Here is a 26,389-nt window from a genome sequence, read left to right on the forward strand (position 1 = left end):
TCTCTCCCACGCTCAGATCCACCCACCAGGGTCCCACGGGGATGATTGCACTTTGCTGGGGCGAGGACCCCATAGATCTTGGACGAGAGGTAGGTCCCCACCCAGCTCTTCAGGTCACATGGTCCGCGGCGGGACCCACGGGTGGGTCACATGATGGTGGCGGCGCAACGTTGCCTAGGCAGCGGCTGCGGGCGGAAAGAGGGAGGGGGCCAATCCTCCGCCCTGGCCTGGCCACGGGGCCAGCCGGCCCGCCGCGACACAGGCGCCAGCCACAAGCGGGAGCTGGGAGCTGGAGCCAAGTACTGAGGGCTGGGGAGCCAGGGTGAGTGCTTGGGGTGAGGGTGGGAACGTTCATCCTTCTTTTGTCTCGGAAGGGTCTGAAGAGGACAGGAGTAGGTACCCTCTCAGCTAGGGGGCGCGGAGAAGAATTGGATTAGGGACCACTGAACGGGGGAGGAGACAGAGCTTCTTCGTGGGCAGGCATGGGATGGAGAGAAAGGGACAGAATGACCGAAGGGCAGAGTGGTGGCCCCGTGACCCCAATCCCTTGATACCCTTCGTAGGGTGCCATGTCAGAGGACTCAGAGCTTGGGGCTGCCAGCTGATTCCCAGGTCCTGCAGTTGCAGGGAATTCGCTAAAGTAAGGGACAGGAGTGCAGGTGGCTGATTCTGGCTGGCCACTGTACCTCTCCTGTGCGTGGGTGACAAGAGACATTTCCCGTGCCCCAGATATTTAGAGGAAGTTAAAACAAGCAGACTCCATAACCTGCTGCCTGGACTGCTTAAAACAAACCTGACAGGAGAACGGCTTGTCTAGCAGTCTCGCCGGTTTATGGTTTTGGTTTTTTTTTTCCCTACAAGACCTCATCTTCTGCTCTTTATTAAAAAAAAGGGGGGGGGGTTCAGTTTGCCTAGCAGTTCTTAGAGCTGATGCTGTCTGACAGACGTGGGCTCCATCTTGTCTCAGTGCTCCCCCTCCAGCCTGAGCATGGAGTGTATAGTGGGCCAGACTCTGCTCCTCCCCCTGGGGCAGGGGTTGAAACAAGATAGGCCCTAGGAGTATAAGGAATGGGCTTGAGGTGGGGCTGATGGCACATACCTATAAACCCAGTACTCAGGAGATGGAGCGGGACAGTCCCAAGTTCCAAGTCAGCCTGGGCTACACAGCAAGACCCTGCCTCAGAACAAAACCAGCAGTAGAAAGGGGTCAGGTGGGGGCTGTAGATGTGGCTCAATTAGCAGAATATTTGGTTCAGTCCCCAGCACCATGTAAGCCAGGCATGTAATTGCAGCACTTGGAGCTGAGAGCATCCAGAGTTCAAGGCTATCCTTGGTTATGTTTTGGGTTGATGGCCAGCCTGGGCTACATAAGACCCTATCTCAGAAAGAAAGAAAAAAAAAGGGGGGAAGGGAAAAGAAAGTAAAATGGATTTGAACCTCTGGGCTAATCACAGTGGAGGGTGGCTCGTCATTGGACCTGCAGGCCTGTCTCAAGACTCAGAGGCAGGCAGCTCTTCATGCCCACCCCAACCACTCTGGGGCTCTCTGCATAGCCTAGCTCAGCCATGCTCTCAGACTGCAGCCCGGGGGCCTTCCTCATTTGTGGTCCCCTGGGTAGGCATCTTCTTTATGTCATGAATCCTTTCCGTCCTTTGAGCCCCTGGAACTGGAGTCACAGATGGTGATGAGCTGCTAGATGGTGCCGGGACTCGAACCCGGGTCCTCGGGAAGAGCAGCCAGTGCTCTTGATGGCTGAGCCAGCTCTCCAGTCCCTCCACAAGCCATCTCCCAGCATGCCCCAGGCCCTAGCATTGCTGGAGAAAGTCCACAATAGCCCTAATCTGGGTCTGCACCTATCCCCAGGCTGCTGCCCCAGGCCCCAAGAGTCTTCTGTCTCCTTGTCTGTCAACCAATCTTCCTGCCCACCTTCTGGAGGAGGGTAGCATTCCTAAACTTGGCTTCATTTTCTTGCCTCTCAGAACCCTCTATGTGAGCAACATCTTGTCTTGGATTGAGGGCCAGCTTTTGGTTTTTGTTTGTTTGAGATTTTATTTTTATTTTTACTTATATATGTGTGTCTTGGGGGGGTATGTGCACATGAGTGCAGGTGCCTGTGGAGGCCCCTAGAGGGCATCAAACCTCCTGGAGCTAGACTTACGGGGCAGTTATAAGCTGTCTGACTTGAGTACTGGGAAGCTAAGTCTGGTCTTCTGCAAGAGTCGTATATGCTTCTACCTCCAGTGTCCAAAGGGTCTGTCTATGTATGCCACATTGCCTCTCTACCCATGTCTGTATGCCCAGATGTGGTATGCATGTGACAGACAGACAGCCCTTCAGCCCCCCTACCCCCAACCGCTGAAGCAGGTAGCTAACTGGATAAGAGTGTTTCCCGCTTGTCTGGCTCCCCTTTGGGGCATGAGTTCTTTGAAGATAGAGATTCATTCTCTTGTGGGGTTTTTGTTTGTTTTTTCACCCCATCCTGCATGGGTCGGTCCTGGAAACCTGACCGGAGCAACAAGGGAATGACGAGGGGACACACAGATCCAGGTACAGAAAAGCTGGGATCAGGCGGGCCGTGCTCACTCTGATATACAACAGCCTGGTCCTCAGTGAGTTTATTATGTATAGCACAAGGAGAGGATGTCTCTGTGAGTGCAGCCACGTGTATCTCTGTCCCCTACCTCAACCTCCGAGTCCTCTGACACTGCACCCTACCAAAGGTGTCAAAGGATTGGGGTCACGGCCCCTCCCAGGCTGCAGCCCTCCTGGAGGAGGAAGCTGCAGTCGCCAGGCTTTGCACACTGGTCAATCATTTATAAACACCTGCTTGGTCCAGAGGAAGGCGTTGCCTCTGAACTCACCTGGAGGAAGGCTCAGCCAGTTCCCACGGGTCTGAGGCCTTGACCCTTGTCAATACAATGTGTTCGCTCAGGACTTCATCAGCTCCCTACACATCCACGCAAGGCTTCCTTGGTTCCCACAATTTTTGTTTGTTTGAGTTTTGTTTTGCTTTGGTTTTTATTTTGAGAAAGGGCCTCCTACAACCCAGACTGGGCTTGAATTTATAGCAGAAGATGGCCTTGAACTCCTAATTTCCCTGCCTCGTCTTCCCAGTGCTGGGATTTCAGGTGTGCACCATTCCACCCAGTTTTCTACCATGCCGGAGATTCAGCCTAAAGCTAGGTAGTCCTTTTACCACTGAACCACACCCAGCCCCTCACTGGGGGATTCTAGGCAGGGGCTTTACCACTGAGCCACACCCCAACCCCTCACTGGGGATTCTAGGCAGGGGCTCTACCACTGAGCCACACCCCAGTCCCTCACTGGAGGATGCCAGCAGGTGCTTCACCACTAAGCTATGCCCTCAGGCCCTCCTTCGTCTTTGATGTGTGAGAACGGTTGTGTGAGTACCCATGGGGTCCTGGGGAGCGAGGATTGCTTTTCACAACTCTACTGTTTTCTCCAGACTTCAGGCTTCATTCTGTGTTATTGGGGGGGGGGGGTAGTTCATGCTCGTTTCCAAACTGTGACATGTTCAGTCATTGGACCTAACCCATGGAGTGGTGAGAAATATTTGTCTGAATCCCCTCCCAGGGAGGAAGCATCCTTGAGGAGGTAATTATCCACGCTGCTGCTAGCTGCAGGTGTGGTGACATATGACCATAGTCCTCAAGTTGTCATTCCTATAAACAGACCCGCAGGCCAGGTGTGGTGGCACTCAGGGACAGAGATGGCAGACCTTTGTGGTCTACATAGCAAGGTCTAGGCTAGCCAGAGAGAGTCTCTTACACACATGCGCAAAAACAACAAGTGAAGATATTGTTGCCACTGGCTGTCCCTAGAGGAACCACAGATCTGTTCCCTGGGGACCCTTTGGTTGGCCAATAATAGCTGAGGATCTTCAGCTTGCCTTAGAACAAGGAGGAAGGCAAGACAAAGGACCCTTACCAACTCCTGTCTTCCATTTTGGTCTTCTTAGGGAGTGACATGAAGAGGTTCTTCCTTTGCTGCTAATCCTCACAAACACCCCAGCATTTTATGGGACCGTGGACTCCTGCCCTGATGTTTTCTCTCTCTCTCTCTCTCTCTCTCTCTCTCTCTCTCTCTCTCTCTCTCTCTCTCGCTGTTTTCTTTCTTTTAAACTGCATTTTACTTATTTTTGTGTATACCACAGTGCCCCTGTCAGGATCCGAAGACAATGGCAGGAGTCAGCTCTCTCCTTCCACTGTGAGGGCCCCAGGGATCGAACTCTGGTCCTGAGCTTGGTGACAAGCACCTTTCCCCACTGAGCCATCTCACTGGTGTGTGTTCTTTCTCTTCCTGCCCCCCTTTTCTTCTCTTCCCTCCCTCACATAATGCATGCATGCATACACATGCACAACCTCACTCTGCAGCCCACACTGGCCTGAAGTTCTCACTCTTCCTGACTCAGCCTCCACAGGCGGGGATGACAGGCCTGTACCACAGCCCACCTGCCTGTGCTCTAAGCTTTAGATAGGCTTTTCCTGGTCCTGGGAGCTCTGAACACAGGAGTTATTGTCTGATGCCAAGCCAGCTGCAAGGTGCCTTTGCCCTCAGGCTTGTCCTGAAGAGATTACCCAGCTGGATCCACCCGGAGTATGCTGCCACAGGCTACCCTGAGTGAAAGGGACTGGATGCCAATGCTCAGTTAAATAGTGGGGACATCTTTTTTGAAGATTGATTTTTATTATTTTAATTGTGTATGTGGGGGGTGTACACATGAATACAAGTGCCCACAGAGATCAGATTCCCCTGGATTTACAGGCAGTTGTAAGCCACCTGTTGTGGGTACTGGGGGTCGGACTCAGGTCTTCAGGAAGAGCAGTTATGTGCTCTTAACCACTGCACCATCTCTCTGGCCTGAGTCATACATCTTAACACATCACACCTGAGCTTCATTCCACGCCATCTCCTGACCCAAAGTCCACTAGGAGGGAGCCCAGAGATCTTTGATCTATGTGTCTCTTTAAAGCGTGCGGTGTGGGGGTGCACACCCTTAATCCCAGCACCTGGGAGACAGAGGCAGGCGGATTTCTGTGAGTTTTGAGCTAGCCTGGTCTACAGAGTGAGTTTCAGGACAGCTGGGAACATAGAGAGACCCTGCCTTAAAATAAAGCATGCTGATGTCAGTTGATGGATCCTCTCTCTCCCACTCCCTTTTCTTCCACCCCTCCTTCCCTCACTGTGTAGCCCTGGCCGGGCTCCTCGTAAAACACAGCTCTTTCACATGTCTGCTTTGTGTGCGTGTAAAAATGCACATTCCGTAGCGCGTGTGCGGAGGTCAGAGGACAGCTTGTGAGAATCTGTTCTCTTCTCCCACAGTGTAGGTTCCAGCGATCAAACTCAGGTCATCGGGGTTGGTGGCAAGGCTGCAGAGCTGTCTCTCTGGCCCTCACGCTGTCACTTTGATACAGGGTCTCCCATGCAGTCCAGTTCAGAAGCTAAAGAGATGGTTCAGGTAATAAGAGCACTTGCTACGAAAGCAAGAGGACCTGAGTTCGGATACCCAGGGCCTGGGTATCTGGATAAAAGCTGGACATGCGCATCCGTCTGTGATCCCAGACTACAGGGCAGTGGCAGGGGTGGCTGGGAACATGAGAGCCTGTCTCAAAAATTAAAGTAGAAAACAGTAAAGGACAACACCTGATGTTCTCCTGTAGCTACACACATACACATGCATGCACACACACACTCGCATGCACACACACACACACACAACCATAGCTCATAGCATAGCATGGCCATCAACTTTATATCTTCCTGCCTCAACCCACTCTCATTTTTCCTCTTGCTAAAGGCTTCTAATGCAGCCTGGGTGTGGCTCAATTTAGAAAGTTTTGGAGGTGACTTATCATGTTTAAGATTAGATTTGAGCCGGGCGGTGGTGGCGCACGCCTTTAATCCCAGCACTCGGGAGGCAGAGGCAGGTGGATCTCTGTGAGTTCGAGACCAGCCTGGTCTACAAGAGCTAGTTCCAGGACAGGCTCCAAAGCCACAGAGAAACCCTGTCTCGAAAAACCAAAAAAAAAAAAAAAAAAAAAAGATTAGATTTGAGAAGCTAGTAACTGCCGAGAAATACCCCACCCTCACATTGCAAACAGCTTTGGGTCTTCAGGGACATTGTGTTCAAGCATCCAGCAAGTAGCTGGGTCTGGTGGACAGGCCTGCAATTCATGTGTCACAGAAGTTGAGGCAGGAGGATCAACCTGAGTAACTTATCAAAACTGTCTCAAAATAAAAAGTTTAAAACAAAAAGTAAAAAAGAGCAGAAGGGGCTGGAGAGATAGTTCAGTAAAGAGCACTGGCTGCTCTTCCAGAGGACTTGGGTTGACTTTTAACACCCATATGGCAGCTCCTGGCCATCTGGCCTCTTCTGGCCTCTGTGGGCACCATGTATGCACACGATACACAGATGCACGTGCTAGCAAATGAGAGAAGTAGGGGGGAGAGTTTGAGCAGAAAGTATAACTCATGCTGCCTAGAATCCCCCAGTGAGGGGCTGGGGTGTGGCTCAGTGGTAGAGCCCCTGCCTAGAATCCCCCAGTGAGGGGCTGGGGTGTGGCTCAGTGGTAAAGCCCCTGCCTAGAATCCCCCAGTGAGGGGCTGGGGTGTGAATCAGTGGTAGAACATGTACCTAGAGTGCCCCAGTGAGGACAGAGGCATAGCTTAGGGGGAGAGTATTTGTGTAGAATCTACCGGTAAGCAATGCAGACTCCATGCAGCAGCACTGTACCACAGAGCCCCTTCCCCACTGCCGACCCCTAGCTCTTTCTCAGTGTGACAGTTCCCCATTCCTTGAAGACAGCAGCAGTCAGGGGAGTCAGTGGGTACTTTCTGCCAAACTTTAAATTCTAGTCACACAAATAGACTCTGTCCTGAGTGTCAGGAGTGAGGTGGATCCAACTTGACAGAGCAGCAGCGTGGCCATGGGGGTGCCTGGCATTGCGTGCTGATCCCCTTCTCTGCAGAGGGCCCTGTGTTCTATCTTGAAGACTCCCTTAGAGTCTAGGGCCCCAAACCCAAGCTACCTTTAGACCCCGTGCCTCTAACTTTGGACTTGGAAGCCAAGCTAAGTGGTATAGGCCTAGAATTCCAACACTCAAGATGCTGAAACAGGGTCATGAGTCTGAGGCCAGCTTATAGCTTATTTCAAAAACAACACAGGGCTGGGGACACAGCTCAGTCAGTCATAAGGTGTTTGCCATGTTCATCAAGCATGAAGGCCTGAGTCTAGTCCACCCCCGTAAAGCTGTGCAGGCAGATGCACCTGTAAACCCTGTGCTGGGGAAGCAGAGGCAGGAGAATTGCCAAAGAGTGATTGTAGACTCCCAGTGTAAACTCTGGCTTCTGTACACATGTTATCATGTTCATTCACTTGTACACATGCTAACAAATACACAAATACACATATGCACACATTGTAGGTTTGAGGTTTTTTGTTTTGTTTTGTTTTTTGAGACTTTTTTTTTTTTAATGTGGTCCTGGACCCAGCACTCGGGAGGCAGAAGCAGGCAGATCTCTGTGAGTTCGAGGCCAGCCTGGTCTACAAAGGGAGTTCCAGGACAGCCTCCAAAGCTACAGAGAAACCCTGTCTTGAAAAACAAAACAAAACAAAAAAATGTGGTCCTGGCTGTCGCAGAACTCATTCTGTAGACCAGGTTGTCCTTGAACTCAGAGATCCTCCTGCCTCTGCCTCCTAAGTGCTGGGACTAAAGGTGTGCACCCCCACACCTGTCCAGGGTTTGGTATACGGGTGCTGGTGATGCAGCTCAGTTGGTAGGTGTCCACCTGACACACTGGAGGCCCTGGGTTTCCTGCTTGATGCTGCCTAACAGAGTGATGGCACACAGGCCTTTGATTGGTTGGTGGTGGAAGCGGAGGATCGTATCATCCTTGCCTCAGCCCTGTCTCAAAAGTACAGCAGGAGAATTGTAGGAGGCTGCTTGTTTGTTCCTGCAGCTCCGCCCCCAAATAACCACACAGAAATTGTATTAATTAAATTACTGCTTGGCCCATTAGCTCTAGCTTCATATTGGCTAACTCTTACATCTTAATTTAACCCATCTCCATTAATCTGTGCATCACCACAAGGTTGTGGCCTACCAGCAAAGTTTCAGCAAGTCTCTGGCAATGGCTCCCTGGTTTCTTCTAAACTCCGCCTTCTTCCTCTCAGTATTCAGTTTAGTTTTTCCCCGCTTAGCTAACTTGCTATAGATCCAAAGCAATTTCTTTATTAATCAGTGGTATTCACAGCATACAAAGGAGAATCTCACATCACCTCCCCCTTTCTGTTTAAATAAAAAGGAAAGTTTTAACTTTAACAGTAAGATTACATATAACAAAACAGTTACCAAGCAAGAATTACACTTACAATATTTATATCTATTTTATCTTTTATCATAACTAAGTAAAACTATAATTATAACTATAAATTCTTCAACTCCATCAAAGACTCCAGAAGGATATAATATTATGTAAGTAAACAGGAAGTGCATTATAAATAACTTCCAAAACTCTAGAATTGACAGAGACATCTCACTGCCTGGATAGTCACCCAAGGTTCTTCTGTACCTTTGGGGATCCATCTTCAGCCTACAGGCCCATAGTATCCGTAGACTTTTTCATGAAGCAGGAAATATCAAAGACAGTTCTGCCTGTATTGACAGTTTGTCAGTTGCTTCTTCTATGTCCTGAAGAATGTCTAGCAGACTCCTTCATGAAGCAGGGACTCCAAAGGATCATCTCGCCTTTAGGCAAGTTCAGCAGTCATTTCTCTATAGAGCAAGTTCCAGGACAGGCTCCAAAGCCACAGAGAAACCCTGTCTCAAAAAACCAAAAAAAATAAAAAAATAAAAATAAATAAAATTAGCTCTGTAGACCAGGCTGGTCTCGAACTCACAGAGATCCGCCTGCCTCTGCCTCCCGAGTGCTGGGATTAAAGGCATGCGCCACCACTGCCTGGCTCTTAAAACATTTTAAATGCCATATTCTGTAGTCTTTGAAAGATTTGAAGAATCCTTATCCATCTGAAATACATCTCTGTACATCTAGAAAATCTAACTAACATGACTACAAGTTTGACTATTATAACTATCTATTAACCTATATTTCTTAATTATACATTACATTTTTAAATGAGCTACACAAACATGATTTATTAATCAAGACCAGCAATACACACACACACACACACACACATATATATATATATACAGTATAACAGAAGTGACCATAAATTTGTATCAATAAACCAAGATCTATACCATTGCAAATTATTCATATCTATATCATATCCCCCTTTAAATGTAAAAAATAATTATAAGCAGTCATTTAGGGAATCTGGGCATAGTTCTCTCTAAACTACTTCCTACTATTTATTGGGCATAGTGTTTTTGGGGGTGTTCACAGTGATCTTCTGGGGGGCTCTTGGCCCATCAAACCACATTAGTCTGGAAGCATTCCACAGGTTCTCATCTTCTGTGGAAACAAAAAGCAGAACCTTTTCTAAAGCAACAAATCCTTAGGCCCAAATTTGGAAGTCATGATACCTTTAGAATATATATGCTGGTTTAGCTTAGCAGGCATACAATGAAATGTCTCTCTGTACTTAGCTCCTTCACAGTTAAAAAAAAAACAAAACAAAAAAAAAACAAACGAAAAAAAAAACAGAAAATACAATAGTGTACATAATCCAGACTCTTTGTGAATTTACCATCTTTACATGGCTTGTGTTTATTTTTTAATATTTATTATATTTATTCCTTTATATCTGTCTGTGCTCTGTCTCTTTAAAGACTTTACCTTTTTTAAAACCATTTACTCCTTTTTATAACTGTCTTTATTCTTTTTCTTCTCTCTCCCAAGCCTACGTACATTTATCCAACACTGTGACCCATTTAGAGGTCTTTTCCATCTGAATTTGTCTTTATTGTGTATTTGTAATTATTTTCCGACCAGAAATGCTTCTTAAAATGCTAAGCCCTTCCTTTGAACTTTAGTGGCGCCATTGCTAGGGGAAATACGGCACTGTCTGCTTGCCCCACCCAGTCCAGCATGGCGGAGCTGTTTGCTCCTTCTGAGAGCCATGCTCACAGCCTCACTCTTAGTCACACAGCCAGTCTGTTGCCATTAAGTGAGTTGTAGCACTCTCGTGACAAACACCATTTAAATGCTCCATAGCCAGAGTCAGAGTTTGTGCTGGCAGCACAGCCCAGAAAGCCAGCATTTCAACACTGTGACTTTTTCTGCTACCACTGATCAGGAAAACCTCTCTTAAAGGAGCTGCAGCATGCCACCACCTAGCAAAGCCCATTCGGGAAAATAAATTCAGCTAAACTTTGATTTTTAGTGTCTAGAATTCCTTTCCAAGCCCTCTCAGGTTTTATGTGGATTTAGATAGCACACGTTGGAGCGCCAGTTTGTTGTTGAAAGGAGGCCGCTTGTTTGTTTCTGGCTGCTCAGCCCCGAAATTATCACAGAGAAACTATATTATTTAAAACACTACTTGGCCTATTAGCTCCAGCTTCTTATTGGCTAACACTTATATCTTAATTTAACCCATCTCCATTAATTTGTGTATCGCCACCAGGAAAAGTTCCAGCATCTGTCTCTGGCAGGGCTACATAGCTTCTCTCTGACTCCACCCTTTCTCCCAGCATTCAGTTTAGTTTTCCCCACCTCGCTAAGTTCTGCGCTGCTATAGGTTCAAAGCAGTTTCTTTATTCACCAATGGTATTCACATCATACAGAGGGGAACCCACATCAGAGAATTGAGATTTTGGCTCTTTGCAGGGCTAGCAAGATGGCTTAGCAAGCAAAGGGGTTGCTGGCAATTGTGACGACTGAGGTTTGATCCCAGAGAGCCATGTGGTGGAAGGAGAGAACCAACTGCTACATGTTGTCCTCTGACTTCCAGATGCATGCTGTGTCAGGTGAATGTTTGTGTTCATGACACAATCACAAATTAACATATAACGAAAGCATTTAGACCAGGGTCTGGAGAGAGGGCTCGGGGATTCAGAGCTTTTCCTGCTTGTCCTGAGGACCATTCAGTGCCCCCGCCACACGTGTCTCACAGTCATTTGTTTCTCCAGGTCTGTGGCTCCAGTGCTCCTGAAGAAAACAGGGTTTTTTGTTTGTTTGTTGATTGGTTGGTTTTGGCTTTTCAAGGCAGGGGTCTCTGTGTAGCCCTGGCTGTCCTGGAACTCACTCTGTAGCCCAGGCTGGCCTCAAACTCTGCCATCCGTCTGCCTCTGCCTCCCCAGTGCTGGGATTAAAGGTGTGTGACACCACCACCAAGCTAACAAATAAATCTAAAACAAAGTTGGAGCTGGTGAGAGGTTCCAGCCATTAAGAATGCTTGCTGCTCAGCCGTGAGGAATGGATGCCATGTCCCCGCAGCAGCCTAACACGCTGGGCGTCCTGTGTATGTCTGTAACTGCAGCTTTGAGGAGGGCAGAACCAGAAGGAACACTGGCGCTTGCTGAATTCCAACTTTGCGGAGAGACGGTGACCCCTAAATTCAAAAAGAGACCCCCAAAGAATAGGCAGAGTGATAGAGAAGGACACCTGCTGCCATCTGCTGGCTCCACACGTGTACAGGCACATGTACCCACACACATGTACCCTCAGACATGTGCACACGTGCACATACACTCACAAAAGCACACACACATAGATAGGAAATAGTACCACATGGCAACTCACAACTGTCTGTAACTCTAGTTCCGGGGTACCCGACACCCTCATGCAGGCAAAATACCTTAAAAATACATTTTAAAAAAAGTGGGTCCTTCCCACTTGGAATAAGAAATAGTAATATATATTTAAAAAACAAAAACCAGCCGGGCGATGGTGGCGCATGCCTTTAATCCCAGCACTCGGGAGGCAGAGGCAGGCGGATCTCTGTGAGTTCGAGACCAGCCTGGTCTACAGAGCTAGTTCCAGGACAGGCTCCAAAGCCACAGAGAAACCCTGTCTCAAAAAACCAAAAAAAAAAACCAAAAAAAAAAAACCAAAAAAACAAAAACCACAAAAGGCCTCAGACTCTGGGTTTTGCACAAGAACCACCTCAGATGCTCTAACATGTCCTGTCTTCCCTCCTCCAGCCTGGTTCCCACCATGAGTGCAGAGCTTAATGTGCCCATGGATCCCTCCACCCCTGCCTGCCCTGAGCCCGGCCACAAGGGCATGGATTACCGCGACTGGGTCCGGCGCAGCTACCTGGAACTGGTCACCTCCAACCACCATTCGGTGCAGGCGCTGTCCTGGAGGAAGCTGTACCTGAGCAGGGCCAAGCTGAAAGCCTCCAGCAGGACCTCCGCCCTCCTCTCTGGCTTCGCCATGGTGAGTGTAAGGGTGGGGGCTGGGTGAGCATTAGTCCCAGCAAATGAGTTTCCTGAGGTCTCGCAGTGCTCCAGGGAGCACTTCTCCTAACCCTGATAGAAACCCAGCTCTGTGAAGTGGAGGAAAATATGAGAACCTGAGCTCATTCCCTAGAACCCACAGTGGAAGGAGAGATCCAAGTAGGGATAAGCAAAGAGCCTGGGAGATGGCTCAGCAGTTGACAGCATTTGTAAACAAGCGTGGGGATCAGGGTTCAGATCCCAGCAGCCCATGGATGTGGGTGAGCCTGGTGGCTTTCAGTAATTCCAGTCTCAGGACTCAGACACAGAGGAGATCCTCAGAGCGAGCTGACTAGCAGGATCAGCCATGCTGCAGAGCTCTGGGCTGACCCTGCCTCCCCATGCATGAGCACCCACACACATGTGCACATACACACAACTATCAGCATGCATACACTCACACCATGCACACACACACAAAGAGGGGTGGAAAGCACCTGAGAAATAAATCCTGAAGTTTGTCTGTGACCTCCACATAAACATGCATATGAGCACACTTGTTCCACATGAACATACACACACAAAGCAAATAAAATGACTAATACTATAGAGGTAGACCCAAGGTTGTGTGGTCGTGTTGCACACCTTTAATCCCAGCACTCAAGAGGCAGGGGCAGGTGGATCTCTGTGAGTTCGAGGACAGCTTGGTCTACAGAGTGAGTGCCAGGACAGCCAAGGCTGTTATACCCTGTCTTGGAAAGCAAGCAAACAAACTTTGGTGAGTACGGGTTACTGGGAAATTTTATGTTTTGTTGGCCCTATCTCGGGCGTCATGCATGAGTTTGGGAATCCGAGGAGCTTGCTCAGAGACTCGGGGACTATGGCGGGTGGCCAGCCGCCATAGTTGTAGATGCTGGCAAATGTGGCCTCCCCTTGGTGACAGTGCGGCAATGCTTCCAGCCTGGCTCCTGGCTGCCGCCATCTCTCTGGAGTTGCCCCAGGACAAGATCAGTTAAATCTGTCCTGCACCCCAGGGAATTACCCCTGCTGTGTGCTTTAAGTCAAATAATAGCTTGTCTCCACAGCCTCTGTTCCCAAACTAGCAGACCAGGATAAAGTAAACATCCTACGTGGAAAGCCACTGCGGCGGAAGAACATGCTTGGCTGTGAGTGGGCCACAGTGGGAGAGGACCAGACCACACAGGGTGGGGCAGAGGCCACCCTCCTCTGAGCAATAACCTCTAGCAATACTCGGGGCTTTTTCTTCTGCTTTTCTCTTTTTCCTTTTCTGTGATGCTTGTTTGTTACTGGAGGTCAAATGTAGACCTTTTTATTTTCTGTTTTCTTCCTTTTGTTGTTCTCTAGGGCACTATTCAGATTTTCCCTTTTTGTGTCTAGCTTTGACATGGGTGTTGGGATCCAAATAGAAGTCCTCATGATGGCAGGGCAGACACCCTTTAACCACTGCGCCGCGTCTCAGCCCCGAGGACTACGGCCTTGAGCCTGCAGACCTCGGCTCTGGCACTGGCTACTTCCCCAGTGCGTTTGCCGCCCCCCCCACCGTGACGTCATTGTGCTGATGAGCTCAGCCAGTGCAGTGCTTGCCTGGCTTGCACAGAGCCCCAGCCCCGCCCTCAGCAGGTGGAGGCAGGGGCAGCAGAAGTTCCAAGCTCCCCTCAGCTACCTGGTGAATTCAGTGCTAGTCTGACCCTCAGGGAGGAAAGTCAGCCATTGTCGGGTATGGTGCCAGTGCATAGCCTCAAATTCATGATCCTGCCTCAGCTGCCTGATTGCTGCAACTTAAAGGTCTATATCACTGTGCTGGGTCCGAAGCTCATTTAATCTTCCCCAGGGCCTGCTGGTTACAGTTCATGTAGAGACATGGGGCCCAAACGAGGCTGTGGTCTCGGACAGAACGTGGGACCCTCTGCAGAAGACGAGGGTCAGCATGCAATACCAGGCACCACCACGGCCACGCGGCAAACTGGATCCACCCCTCTCCTGATACTCAGGATGAATCAGTTTGTGTGACTAGAATTTAAAGTTTGGCTGAAAGCACCCCCTGACTCCCCACTGTCGCTGTCTTCAAGGAACAGGGAACTGTTACGGTCAGAAAGAACTAGGGCTCGGCAGTGGGGGGGGCTCTGCGGTCGAGCACTGCCCAGCGTGCACAGGTAATGGTGTCCCACTCCGTCATCCCAGCACTGGCCAGGCAGGAGCACAAGGGGCGAGAGCTCAAGGCCCTGACCATCTTGGAACTCTGTGTAGACCAGACTGACCCTGAGTTCACAGGGATCCACCTGCCTCTGACTCCTGAGCGCTGGGATTAAAGGCGTGCGCCACCACAGCAGATGCTGCCCTTAAAGCTGGGACGCGTTCTCTCTCCGCCACTGTGCAGAACTGCAGTTTCTCACCTGCTTCTCGTTTGTTTCAGTTTTGGACAGTTGAGACATTTTACAGGACTTTAATATTTAATGTGCCTATTTCCTTTTTTATTTTTTATTTTCAAACAGGGCCTCACTGTGTAGACAGGCTATCTTTGAATTGAACTCACTATGTAGTCCAGGCCGACCTCCAGCTCGATCCCTTACCTCTGCCTCCCTAGTGTTTGGACTAAAGGGACACACCTCTCAGCTCCTTTTCTCCCCCATCCACCCCCGTGGTGCGAGGATGGAGCCCAGGGCTGTGGATGGCTGCCAGGCAAGCAGTGTACCCCCGAGCCACGCCCCCAGACAGATGGCCCCCTTCTCTGTGCGGCACCGGCTTGGAACTTGCTCCCATCAGCAGCTGTCATTTTTGGACCCAGGCCTATAGACCATTTGGCTTCCCAAACTTTGGAAGAATTTATAGCACCTCACCCAACGAAACGCTCACCCAACGAAACACTCACCCAAACGAAAGCTGAAGCCAGTTGTGAGATTTCCAGACAGGTTCTGTGAAGCATCAGACAGGGAGTCTGCATTCTGGAGACAGGAGGGCCGTCTAGACCTCACGGCAGTAGTCTTGAGTGCATTGGCAGGCCCAGATACCGTGTGACCTCAGCGTGGCCATGCTGCCATGCTTTATTGTAGCAATTCATTTCTACTGCGTTTGTGCAGTTCCCACAGTACTGGTAGATGCTCCCAGAAGCAATTTGTAGATACGTTGAAGAACTTTCCTGGTGCCCTTTGCGTCTTTTCTGGGAGTTTCTTCTAGTGGGCTGTTATAGCCCACCACAAAATGCCCCACGGGAGGTAGAAAACAACCCTGGCCAGGTGGCAGTGGCAGGGCGCGCCTTTAATCCCAGCACTGGGGAGACGGAGACAGGCAGATCTCTGTGAGTTCAAGGTCAGCCAGAGGGAGTTCCAGGACAGCAGGACAGGCTTTCAAAGCTACATCTCAAAAAAAAAAAAAAAAAAAACCAGAATATTCAGACTCTGCAAAAGCAGAGTCCCAGGCAGCAGGCAGACACTTGCTGCCGAGCTGATGGCCTGAGTTCAGTCCTTGGAACCCACATTGTAGAAGGAAGAGAAACTACTTGTGCACATTTTCCTCTCGTCTCCACATGCGTGTTGTGGCACACACATGTATGCACACATGCACACACACCACATAATAATAAAGACTTTTTAAAAGAAGGGGAAAAAACCACCGAGATGGGCTGTGAGCCTGGGGGGTTTTCTTAGTCTACCGCCATCGAAGCAAACTGTCACTCAGACTTCAGGGCAGCTGGGAGAAGCTGATGACTAAGGCTGAGGCTGAATCAGGTCCTGTTGTTTGTTTGATTTGAGACAGGGTCTTGTCATGCAGCCTTGGCTGCCCTGGAATCACTATGTAGACCAGGCTGGCTTTGAACTCATAGAGATCCAACCTCTGCCTCCCACGCACTGTGTTTCTTGTTTTTTTTTTTTTTTTTTGGTTTTTCGAGACAGGGTTTCTCTGTGGTTTTGGAGCCTGTCCTGGAACTAGCTCTGTAGACCAGGCTGGTCTCGAACTCACAGAGATCCGCCTGCCTCTGCCTCCCGAGTGCTGGGATTAAAGGCGTGCGCCACCATCGCCCGGCTGTGTTTCTTGTTTTTTACAAGACGGATGTGGTGGCATTTGACTATAGCCCGACAGCCTTCTATAACCTTAGAGGGCTGAGGCAGGAGGATTGTAGAAAGTTTGAAGACAGCTGCACAAGGCTGGTCACCTGAGATCCATCCCATGTAAAAAAAGCCAGGTGATCTGGTGTGTGTCTGTAATCTCAGCTCCGCTATGACAAGATGGAGGGAGAGAGAGGTGAATTGACTGGACGTTCCCAGGCTGTGCTGGGGCAGGCTTGGCAGAAATATGACTTAGCTCGCCCCTAAACTAGGTGGAAAGAGAGAACCAACCCCGACGTAGTCCCCTGACCTCCAGGGGGTATACACATACACACACACACACACACACACACACACACACACACACAATCATCAAGAAGGATATCTTAGACCTAGGAGGTCCAGGCGGTAACATGAAGGCCTCCCTTGAGCTTCTGCCTCCCAGGCTCCTTCTTTGACTTGTTAGCTTTCCTGGACCTCTCGCTGGCCCAAATTCCAACTACACCCTCCCTGGAGCAGTCCACAGCGGTGGTGCCCTGGGATGGCGCTACAGGCTGCGGGGAAGTGTGAGCGGGAGGCACATGGAGGGTGTGCAGGAATGACTGCAGATACCGGCCACCAGAGAAAGCCGGGGCTTCTGGTCCCCATTGTTTGTGTGTCTTTCACTTGGAAGTGGTTCTTTAAAAGCCAGGCATAATGGCACGAGCCTGAGGCCAGCCTGGTCTACAGAGTGAGTTCCAGGATAGGGGGTAGGGGATGGTGGCACATGCTTTTAGTCCCAGCACTTGGGAGGCAGAGGCAGGCAGATCTCTGAGTTTGAGGCCAGCCTGGTCTACTGAACTAGTTCCAGGATTGCGAGGGCTATACAGAGAAACCCTGTGTAGAGAAATAATAACAAAACAGACAGACTCCCCCAGCAAGGGCTGAAGGCGTGTCTCAGCAGCATAGCCCTTGCCTAGTGCATCTACCATCCCCCACTGATGGCCACGGTGGGGTACACCCCTGCCCACCCGACACAACCCCTACTGTGCCCACAGGTAGCCATGGTGGAGGTGCAACTGGAGACACAGTACCAGTACCCGCAGCCCCTGCTCATCGCCTTCAGTGCCTGCACCACGGTGCTGGTGGCCGTGCACCTGTTCGCTCTGCTCATCAGCACATGCATCCTGCCCAACGTGGAAGCCGTGAGCAACATCCACAACCTCAACTCCATCAGCGAGTCACCGCACGAGCGCATGCACCCCTACATCGAGCTTGCCTGGGGCTTCTCAACCGTGCTGGGCATCCTGCTCTTCCTGGCTGAGGTGGTACTGCTCTGCTGGATCAAGTTCCTCCCCGTGGATGCCAGGGGCCAGCCAGGCTCCCACAGCCACACAGGCTGGCAGGCCGCGCTGGTATCCACCATCATCATGGTACCCGTGGGTCTCATCTTTGTGGTCTTCACTATCCACTTCTACCGCTCGCTGGTGCGGCACAAGACCGAGCGCCACAACCGTGAGATCGAGGAGCTGCATAAGCTCAAGGTGCAGCTGGATGGGCACGAGAGGAGCCTGCAGGTGGTGTGAGGCCTGTCCAGGATGGCACAGTTTGCAGGAGAGTGACCCTCAGGCGGTGTTAGCCACCGTGCCGCCGACAGGAGTAGCCAGGGGGCTGCCAGGCAAACCCTGGCTTCATGAGAACCACCACAGCATCGTAAGCGCCACAGTGGGCTTGCTGAGCAGACTGCACAGATGCTGCCCTGATTCTTCCATACTCCTCGGATGCATGAGGGTCTAAAGGGGTGAGGATACAACCATCTTATCACACAGGCCAGAGGAGGAAACAGGGTCACGTGGCCCTGGGGACTTACTTCCTGGATCAGGGACAAGCTGAAAACACCTTGTCCTGGGAAAGGGGTCCCACCACACCAGAGGTCACAGTAAATCTCAGACATCTGGGCCTTGTGATTGGCAGCCCAGCTAGAGGACTGGGGTTCAGTCAGTAGCTTGTGTAGTGTGCAGGAAGCTCTGGGTTCGCACCCCAGCACCACGTAGCCGGGTGTGGTCATCCCAGCTGCAGGGAAGTGGAGGAGGAGGACCAGGAGCTCGAAGTCGTCCTCTGCTACATGGTGAGTTTGAGGCTGTGTGAGATGCTGTCAGAGGCGTGCACATGCATACATGTGAGCACGCACACACACAAAGGCATGCACATGCATACATGTGAGCGCGCGCGTGCGCACACACACAGAGCAGGCTGCTGGAGAGGGCAGAGATGAGCCCAAGGCTGGCACAAGGGTAACATGGCTTGCAATGACACACAGGGAAATGGAGACTGATCTATGTATGGTTCAGCTTGGTGCTTTCCTCCAGCTCTGGAGAGTATCACGAGGTGTCCAGGATCCTGGGGCACGCACAGCTCATCAAGGGTAACACATACCGTTATTGGAATCCGGGTTGCCTGGTCATAGAGGCTTGGCAGGGTTGAGGAAAAATGTCCTAGAGTCCACCACCAGCGGCTCACTGAAGTCAGAGATGGTGACACACACCCCACACACAGCAGGCTCTCCCACCTCCTAGTCACAGAACGGGCCTGAACCGGCCAGCTCTGTGGACTCCGTCAACACAGTGAGCAGCAGCTGGGTGATGGTGGCGCACGCCTTTAATCCCAGCACTTGGGAGGCAGAGGCAGGCGGATCTCTGTGAGTTCGAGACCAGCCTGGTCTACAAGAGCTAGTTCCAAGACAGACTCCAAAACCACAGAGAAACCCTGTCTCGAAAAACCAAAAAAAAAAAACAAAAAACAAAAAAAAACACAGTGAGCAGCATCTCAGAGACTGGGCAGCTCAGCTCCCTTGCTGCCTGTGGTCCCTAGACACTGAGAGGATAAACTGAAGGGGTTTCCTGTTTCAGCACAGCAGTTTGCCTGGTCTGGCCTGTGGGTGGGGCAGGGGCCTGCGCCAGCCTAACATGAGCGGATATTCCTTGTGATAGCCCAGTTAACTGCAGAGAAGAACAGAACTCCACACTGCTGTGGCCCTGCCAGGACTCTCAGTGCAGGTCCCTGCCCCCATGTTTGCACAGCTGTGCATGAATTTGGCATTGTCACTACAGGCATCTGGCGACCCAGCTGGTGTTGTCCATGTCCTGCGGTACAGCACCAGCTTGCGTGGGAACTGCTGGGACACCCTGTTTACCCACGTCTGCAGCATCACCCGGACTGGGCTCCTGCAAGGAGTCTATATTTGGTGCTGTGGGAGCCTGGAGACCCGCCTGGGGTTTCTGGAAATGGGTCACACTGTTGAGCATAGGCTTCCGCACACAGAGGGCCTGGGGGAGCCTCTCTGAGAATCTTCCTGTAAACTGTGACATCTTTGGGGAACTAGGACACCATGTCCTGTCCTTCAAAGCTGTGTCCTTCAACACCCTCCACCTCTGCAGACATGTCTTGAGACCCTTGAGGTCTTGCATCTCTGCTTTCCTGGGGTCTTTGGGAAGGGCAGCTTAGTTTGATTTGTTTTGCTGAAGAATGCTAGTCATGAACAGGCGCGATGGCTCAGTGGGTAAAGGCACTTGCCACCAAGCCTGGAGACCTGAGTTCACTCTCCATCCTCGGAACTACACACAAATAAGTATAGTAAGGAGAATAATTTACAATTAGAATCACTGTAAGATGGCACATGAGTCCCAACAGGGAAGACAAGATGATCTTTTGGAATGAGCAGCTCCCACTGCTGGGCACCTCTTGGACCACCATGTTGAAGGCTGAGGATGTCGCTCAGTGGGTGGTCTGTTTGCCTGGCATAACAAAGCCCTGGGTCCGATATCTAGTGCCACATAAACCAAACATGGACATGGCAGGACGCATCTGCAATCCCTGTATTCAGGAGGTACAGGCTGGAGGATTGATGGGGAGTTCAAGGTCATAATGAGGTCAAGGTCAGCCTGGGCTGGTCAGAGTTTGTATGGGGGGTGCTGAGCAGACCAGAGTTCAATTCCCAGCATCCACATAGGGCAGCTCACAACTGCCTGAAACTCTGGCCTCTGCAGGCACCCACGTGTATACACACATACACATACAAAATGAAAAGGTAGTTCCTGTGGACATTGGACCCGTCCTTCCCACCCACTTTCTGAGAGCATCTGGTGCTCACGGCAGTGTAGATCTCCTGTGGTCCCTCATGCTGTCCCTTCCTGTCTTCTCAGTCTTCCAGTGCCGGGGCAGGGGACAGCCGTCTGTGTGTGAACAGTGGCAGAAGTCAGCAGCGCAGGCTGAAGGCGAGACATTCACTTTCTGGAGGCATAACCTGTTTTCAGACATTGCTCTAACCACAGTGGGCCCCCTGGGGCCTGCACAGGCTTGCCCTAATTTCGTCTGTCCAAGATGCAGCCCTTCCTAGTGCTCAAGGGACCGGTGTCCTCAGACACACCAAGGCCCTTCCCAACATGGCATACGGTCTCCCGGTACCCTTGACCACAAAGTCTCCAAAATCCAAGCATTTCCATTTAAGAAACTTCAAAGGCAGATTGTGATTAGCGTCTTCCGGAAAGGTCTACTGAGAACAAGCTACAGGAGCCCAGAGAGCCCAAGACTTCCTCTGTGCCACCATTTCTACAGGACACTGTAGGTAAAGCCTGCCCTGTGTGTGGAGTTTTTAGCAGTTGCCCTGGATTGAACTGAATAAATTGATACCGCTTTTCAAAATTCTGTATTTTTGAGAAATGTGTGCCGTGGTTCAGGGGCTCCAGCCCAGCGCCCATGTCCGCTGCACTGCCGCCCCTCAGTCCTGGCATGAGAGCGCCTTACCTGGAGCCTTTTATTGCTGCTTTGACCTCGGGGCAGAGTGAGCCTGGGACCTTCTAGGATGGGCAGGCAGGCTGCTGGGACCCAGGCACACACTGAGTGAGGTCCCTGCCGACTGCACCCCTAGGGAACCTCACACATGGCAGCGGGGCCTCCTAGTTCCTTTCTGAAAGCAGGGAAGGGAAAGGCAGGCCCGATGTGGGTGGCTGAGCTCACCAGAACACATCTGGACAAGATCATCTAGATTTTACAGGCTTCTAGAAGAGGAGCCCCTGAGGTGTTGGCCCCTCGGGTCTCTATGACCCTGGAGCCATTACCCAGTCACCTACTGGGGCCACCAACAAACAAGACACTGTTTGGAAAAGTTGCCCAGACATAGAGGTCCCTCCTAGGAAAATGTTTTTCTTCTTGGGTTGTGTGCGCACACGTGTGTTGTGGAAGCCAGAGGTCAACTCCAGGTGCCGTTCCTTAGACATCACCTTTGGTTGGGACAGCGACTCACATGACTGGAAACCTGCCATTAGGCTAGCGTGGGTGGCCAGACAAGCCCAGGGTTCTTCCTGTCCTGCCTCCCCAGTGCAAGGACAAGCATGTGCCACCAACTAGTTGCTTTAATGTGGGGATGCATGCCCCCAGAAGCTCCTAGGAACAGTCTCTGTGCTTCAGTGTTCCTAACAACTTAGACCCTCAGCCCGAGGATCCTGGGAGTCAGGTGTGCAAAGCACCGGCATACAGGGAGTAGCTCCCCAGGCCAAAGGGCCCCCAAATTGTTAGGAATTTTTCCTAACGTGAGCTCTCTGCCGATGCAAAATTCCCAATCTAGCCAAATCAAAACAAGCCAAATTAAGAAGTATCCAGGTGCCGGGCGGTGGTGGCGCACGCCTTTAATCCCAGCACTCGGGAGGCAGAGGCAGGCGGATCTCTGTGAGTTCGAGACCAGCCTGGTCTACAAGAGCTAGTTCCAGGACAGGCTCCAAAACCACAGAGAAACCCTGTCTCGAAAAACCAAAAAAAAAAAAAAAAAAAAAAAAAAAAAGTATCCAGGTTTAACGGGATTCTTGCGCACTCGGGTGGGTGACCCCAAGGGGGAACCAGGAGGCCGCAAAAGCCACCACCAGGAGGAAGGAAAAGAGACCACGAGTTCCTCTTTAGGGAGTTCATTTAAATACCCTGTGGGAGTGGTCCCGACTCCCCCAACAGGGAGGAGTCAGGACACGGCCTGCTGGGATTTGTAGTCCAGATCAATATAACTCTCGGGCCTGGGGGCTGGGATATATGCGAGGGGCTGGGGCCTACACTCCCAACTTAACATTCCAGACTCTTTTGATATAGGGATAGAAAATTGAAGTGTTAATTATGACAAACATTTAGGGTCTTTTTGGAAAAAAGGGCATAGACTGAAATCTGACTGCTCCCTGCGGGCACGGGGCTGTGTGGGGAAGGGGAGAGCCAGGTGTTGTTGGGTCCACGCCCAGCGAGGTGTGGCTGGAAAGGCATCCCGTGTACTGCCATCCCTTCCCGGAGGAGGTGAGAAGGCAGGTGTCAAGTATCTTGAGCAGGCGCCCGCCTGAGCCTGGAGAAATGGTGCCAGCATGGGTGTCCCAAGAGCTTGGCAGCCGAGGGGGTGGTGAGGATTACCGTGTGAGGTCCTGTCCATCGAGGTTCGAGAGACCTAGGAGTTAACTGAGGAGTACTCTGTCCCCTGGGAAGAGCGGGGCAGGTTTGGGTGCGGCATTAGGGTCCATTGGTGTGGTGGCAGGGAGACAAATGTCAGCGTGTGACCAGAGAAGGGACCTTAAAAGGAAGAGGTGGGTAGGGTAGGTGCCCTGCCAGTGGAGGAGTTTGAACTGGGAGGTGATGGTTAAAGAGAAAGGGCTGCCATAAAGCAGCTCAAAAGGGCTCAGGCCCATAGGGAAATGCGGGGTGGCCCTGAGGTGAGGGCCAAGATAACCTGAGTTCAGTGGAGAGCTTGGTTAGTTGTTGTTTGATGAGTCCATTGGCCTTCTCCACCTTTCCCAAGGATTGTGGATGGTAGGGGGTGTGGAATTTCTAGATGCTGAGAGCTTCTGACAAGAGCTCCATGACCCTGAGCCACCACATCTGCTGTTTCCCTGAAGACTGGAAACGCTTCTATCCATCCTGTGAAAGTGTCCACAAGTGTTAAGAGATAATGAAGTTTTTTTGAGTATGCATAAGCGTGAAATGAACCTGCCAGTCTTTGCCCGGCTGGTGTCCGCGAAGCTGGTGTAGAGACTGACATATGTGGAGAGCCCCTGTGGGCTGGCCTGGGCACACGTCTGGCAGGAGGAGTGAACCTGTAAAATACAATCTCGGAGATGGGTGGGGTCAAAAGGGGGCTCCAAGAAGCAGAACAAAGCTTTGGGGAAGCCATTAAGGATATCTCCACCCAGTAAAGGTGCTGGGCAAGCAGGTATCACTAAGGAAGAATGAGAAAAAATTGTCCTACAAGAATGCAGGGTAGTGGCAAAGTTTTAAGTGGGGAGGAACGGGTCCCGTCCACCCCCATAGCTGAAATTGGTGAGGGGAACGTAAGGCCCGAGTGAGAACAAAAGTAATGGACTTACCCGCTACCTGCAGCTTCACCTTAGGCTTGGATAGGGTTATGGGATAAACCAAGTCTGGGCAGCATCTCTGCAAGGCTGAGAAGTTCGAAGGCTGGCACAGTTTCACTTATTGATGGTGATGCTGGACTTCCATGGTGTGGCATAGAGGACAAGCCGCACAGGGGCATTGTGATTTCCAGTGTTCAGGTTGCTGGCAGATAGGGTATAACCTCGGAGGAAGTGTAGTGCATTATTGTGCCACGTGACCATTTAGGCTACACTTGAAACAGCTTGCTTGTGAGGTTGACTTAGGCTGGGCTCTAGCAGGGTAGAGCCTGGAAGTGAAGGCTGGCCAGCCAGGAAAGGCACAGTTTGCCAGCCCTGAGCAGGTCAGCACTGAAAAGAAAAGCAGTGTTTGTTTGAGACAGCATCTCACTGTGTCGCTCAGGCTGGCCTTGAATTCATTACACAACCCAGGCTGGCTTGGAAGTCATTCTTCCTGCTTCTGCCTCTCAAATGCTGGGATCATTGCGTGTGTCCTCACCCCTGGTAACCAGTCCTTCTTACTCTGCCCGCAGAGCAGACGCTTCCAAGTTAGTACGACGTGCACACATGGGCTCTCCTTGTTCAAGGTTCAGAGTATCAGAACAGGTGACCCAGGCCACCCAACCTGAACCAGAAAGCTTGAAGGGACACATGGAAGCACAAGCCACTCTGTGGTGGCTGATGGAGACCTGCCTTCCGGTAGCACACAGGACCCTATGCCTCAGAGCCATCTGTGATCTAGTACCCAGCCTGATGCCTGCTGTGACAGCCATGCTGGAGGGGCTAAGTGGAAGCTGGCAATGCTTAGGCCCAGATTAGCCTGCGATCCTCCTTCCTCCAGAAGGTCTCTATGTCACAGCCTCCAGTTGATCCGTAGCAGGTGTTTCCTAAGGTAAGTTGTGTCATTGCTGGAAGGGACCTTCCCAGTGCTGGAAAGCACCAGGCAGGGCTGGGAGAACCGTTCTATTACACATGCAGCAAGGGGCCACACATGCAGTAACTCATTCAAGCCTCCATCCTCAGGGCTACCACATACAAGACAAGGAGTCTTTTACAGCTCAGCTACCCTCCCAGCCCCTCACTGGGGGATTCTAGGCAGGTGCTCTCCCACTGGGCTTCACTCCCAACTCCCTCATCTTACTCTACATAAGAGGATGCAGGGCAGCAGTCATGGCTGTCTGGAAGCCTGTTTACTCTGTTGGGCCCTAGGCTCACTGAATCAGAAGGGAACCATGCTGCCTGTCACAGGGCCATTTTAGGGCTTTCTTCAGTCCTGGTACAGACTTCCTAGATAGTCCCCGACTCTCAGCTAGTTCTGAGAGGTATCAGCAAGAACAGACCTGTTGGGACTGGAGGGATGGTTCTGTGGTTAAGCACATTGGCTGCCCTTCCAGAGGAGACAGGGTTTGATTCCTAGCACCCACAAGAAAGCTCACAAATGTCTCTAACTCCAGGTCCACGGAATCCAATGCCCTCTTCTGGACTCTGTGGGTACTGCACACATATGGTGTACAGATAATATATGCATGCAAAACACCCATAAAATATGCTAATTTCCCAAATAAAAATAAGAAATTAAAACAGAGGCTGGGAAGTTGAGCTCAGTCAGTGAATAACTTGGCCTGCAACCATGAAGACATGATTTCAATCCCCAAAGCCCACAGAGCTGGTTATGGGGCAGGTGTAATTCCAGAGCTAGCAAGGAGGAGAAAGGCAGGTTTTTGTGCCCGGTGCCCACCAGCTCAGCCTACTTGGAGAGATCCAGGCAAATGAGAGACCCTGTTTTACAAACAAAATGCATGGCACCTGAACAACAGTAGCTGGGCTGCTGGCATGGCTCAGATGGTAAAGGTCTTGGCTGCCAAGGTTAATGTCAAGCCCCAGAACCAACACAAGGAAAGGAGAAAATTGATTCCCTTAAATGGTTCTCTGATCTCACACATCCCATACACCAAGATAAATAAATTTGAACGTACCTGGGCAGTAGTGGCACACACCTCTAATCCCAGCACGTGGGAGGCAGAGGCAGGTAGATCTCTGAGAGTTCGAGGCCAGCCTGGTCTACAGAGTGAGTTTCTGGACAAGCCAGGGCTACACAGAGAAAGCCTGTCTTTTTTTTTTTTTTTTTTTTTTTTTTGGTTTTTCGAGACAGGGTTTCTCTGTGGTTTTGGAGCCTGTCCAAAACTAGCTCTTGTAGACCAGGTTGGACTTGAACTCACAGAGATTCGCCTGCCTCTGCCTCCCGAGTGCTGGGATTAAAGGCGTGCGCCACCAACGCCCGGCAAGAAAGCCTGCCTTGAAACAGCAACAACAACAACGATAATAAACACAGCTGTTGACCTCTAGCCCCCAGATACATGCACACAGCAAATGCATGTGTACCCACATAAACGTGGCAGCCTTCACCCCCCAGAAACACACCAAAATTTGTATCTTAAAAGAAACAAACCTAGGGCTGTGACCCTTTTCTGGGGGTGCAGGACAGTGTGTTCTGTCCTCAGAGCCTCAGGACAGAGCTGTCATGAAGGCCAGCCAAATAACGCCCAACACCCGCCTGGCCTGCTCTCTGCCT

At 50.9% G+C, this 26,389-nt stretch overlaps 1 protein-coding gene across 5 annotated transcripts; it reads left to right on the top strand.

Annotated features, from left to right (window-relative positions):
- On the top strand, nucleotides 1-24,814 carry Orai2 (ORAI calcium release-activated calcium modulator 2). 5 transcript variants are annotated; one of them, XR_009056857.1, is made up of 4 exons: nucleotides 197-322; nucleotides 12,129-12,366; nucleotides 17,467-18,536; nucleotides 24,356-24,814. XR_009056857.1 is itself a non-coding variant. In XM_057765484.1 (3 exons), the coding sequence occupies exons 2-3, from the start codon at nucleotides 12,142-12,144 to the stop codon at nucleotides 17,992-17,994; spliced, it is 753 nt and encodes a 250-aa protein (XP_057621467.1). In that variant the 5' UTR covers nucleotides 1-89; nucleotides 12,129-12,141; the 3' UTR covers nucleotides 17,995-21,103. The 5 variants fall into 5 exon arrangements, 3 of the variants coding, with proteins under 3 accessions (XP_057621467.1, XP_057621469.1, XP_057621468.1); XR_009056856.1 differs by lacking the exon at nucleotides 24,356-24,814 and adding an exon at nucleotides 20,611-21,103; XM_057765484.1 differs by lacking the exons at nucleotides 197-322; nucleotides 24,356-24,814 and adding an exon at nucleotides 1-89 and having other exon boundaries at nucleotides 17,467-21,103.
- Nucleotides 24,815-26,389: the final 1,575 nt, after the last annotated feature.

This window comes from Chionomys nivalis, chromosome 3 (genome assembly GCF_950005125.1).
Source record: "Chionomys nivalis chromosome 3, mChiNiv1.1, whole genome shotgun sequence".
NCBI classification, from domain to species: Eukaryota; Metazoa; Chordata; class Mammalia; order Rodentia; family Cricetidae; genus Chionomys; species Chionomys nivalis.

Coding starts and splice junctions, on each gene's coding strand:
- Orai2 (XM_057765484.1), top strand. CDS start 12,142: ATGAGTGCAGAGCTTAATGTGCCCATGGATCCCTCCACCCCTGCCTGC. Junction 12,367..17,466: donor TCCTCTCTGGCTTCGCCATG/GTGAGTGTAAGG, acceptor CTGTGCCCACAG/GTAGCCATGGTGGAGGTGCA.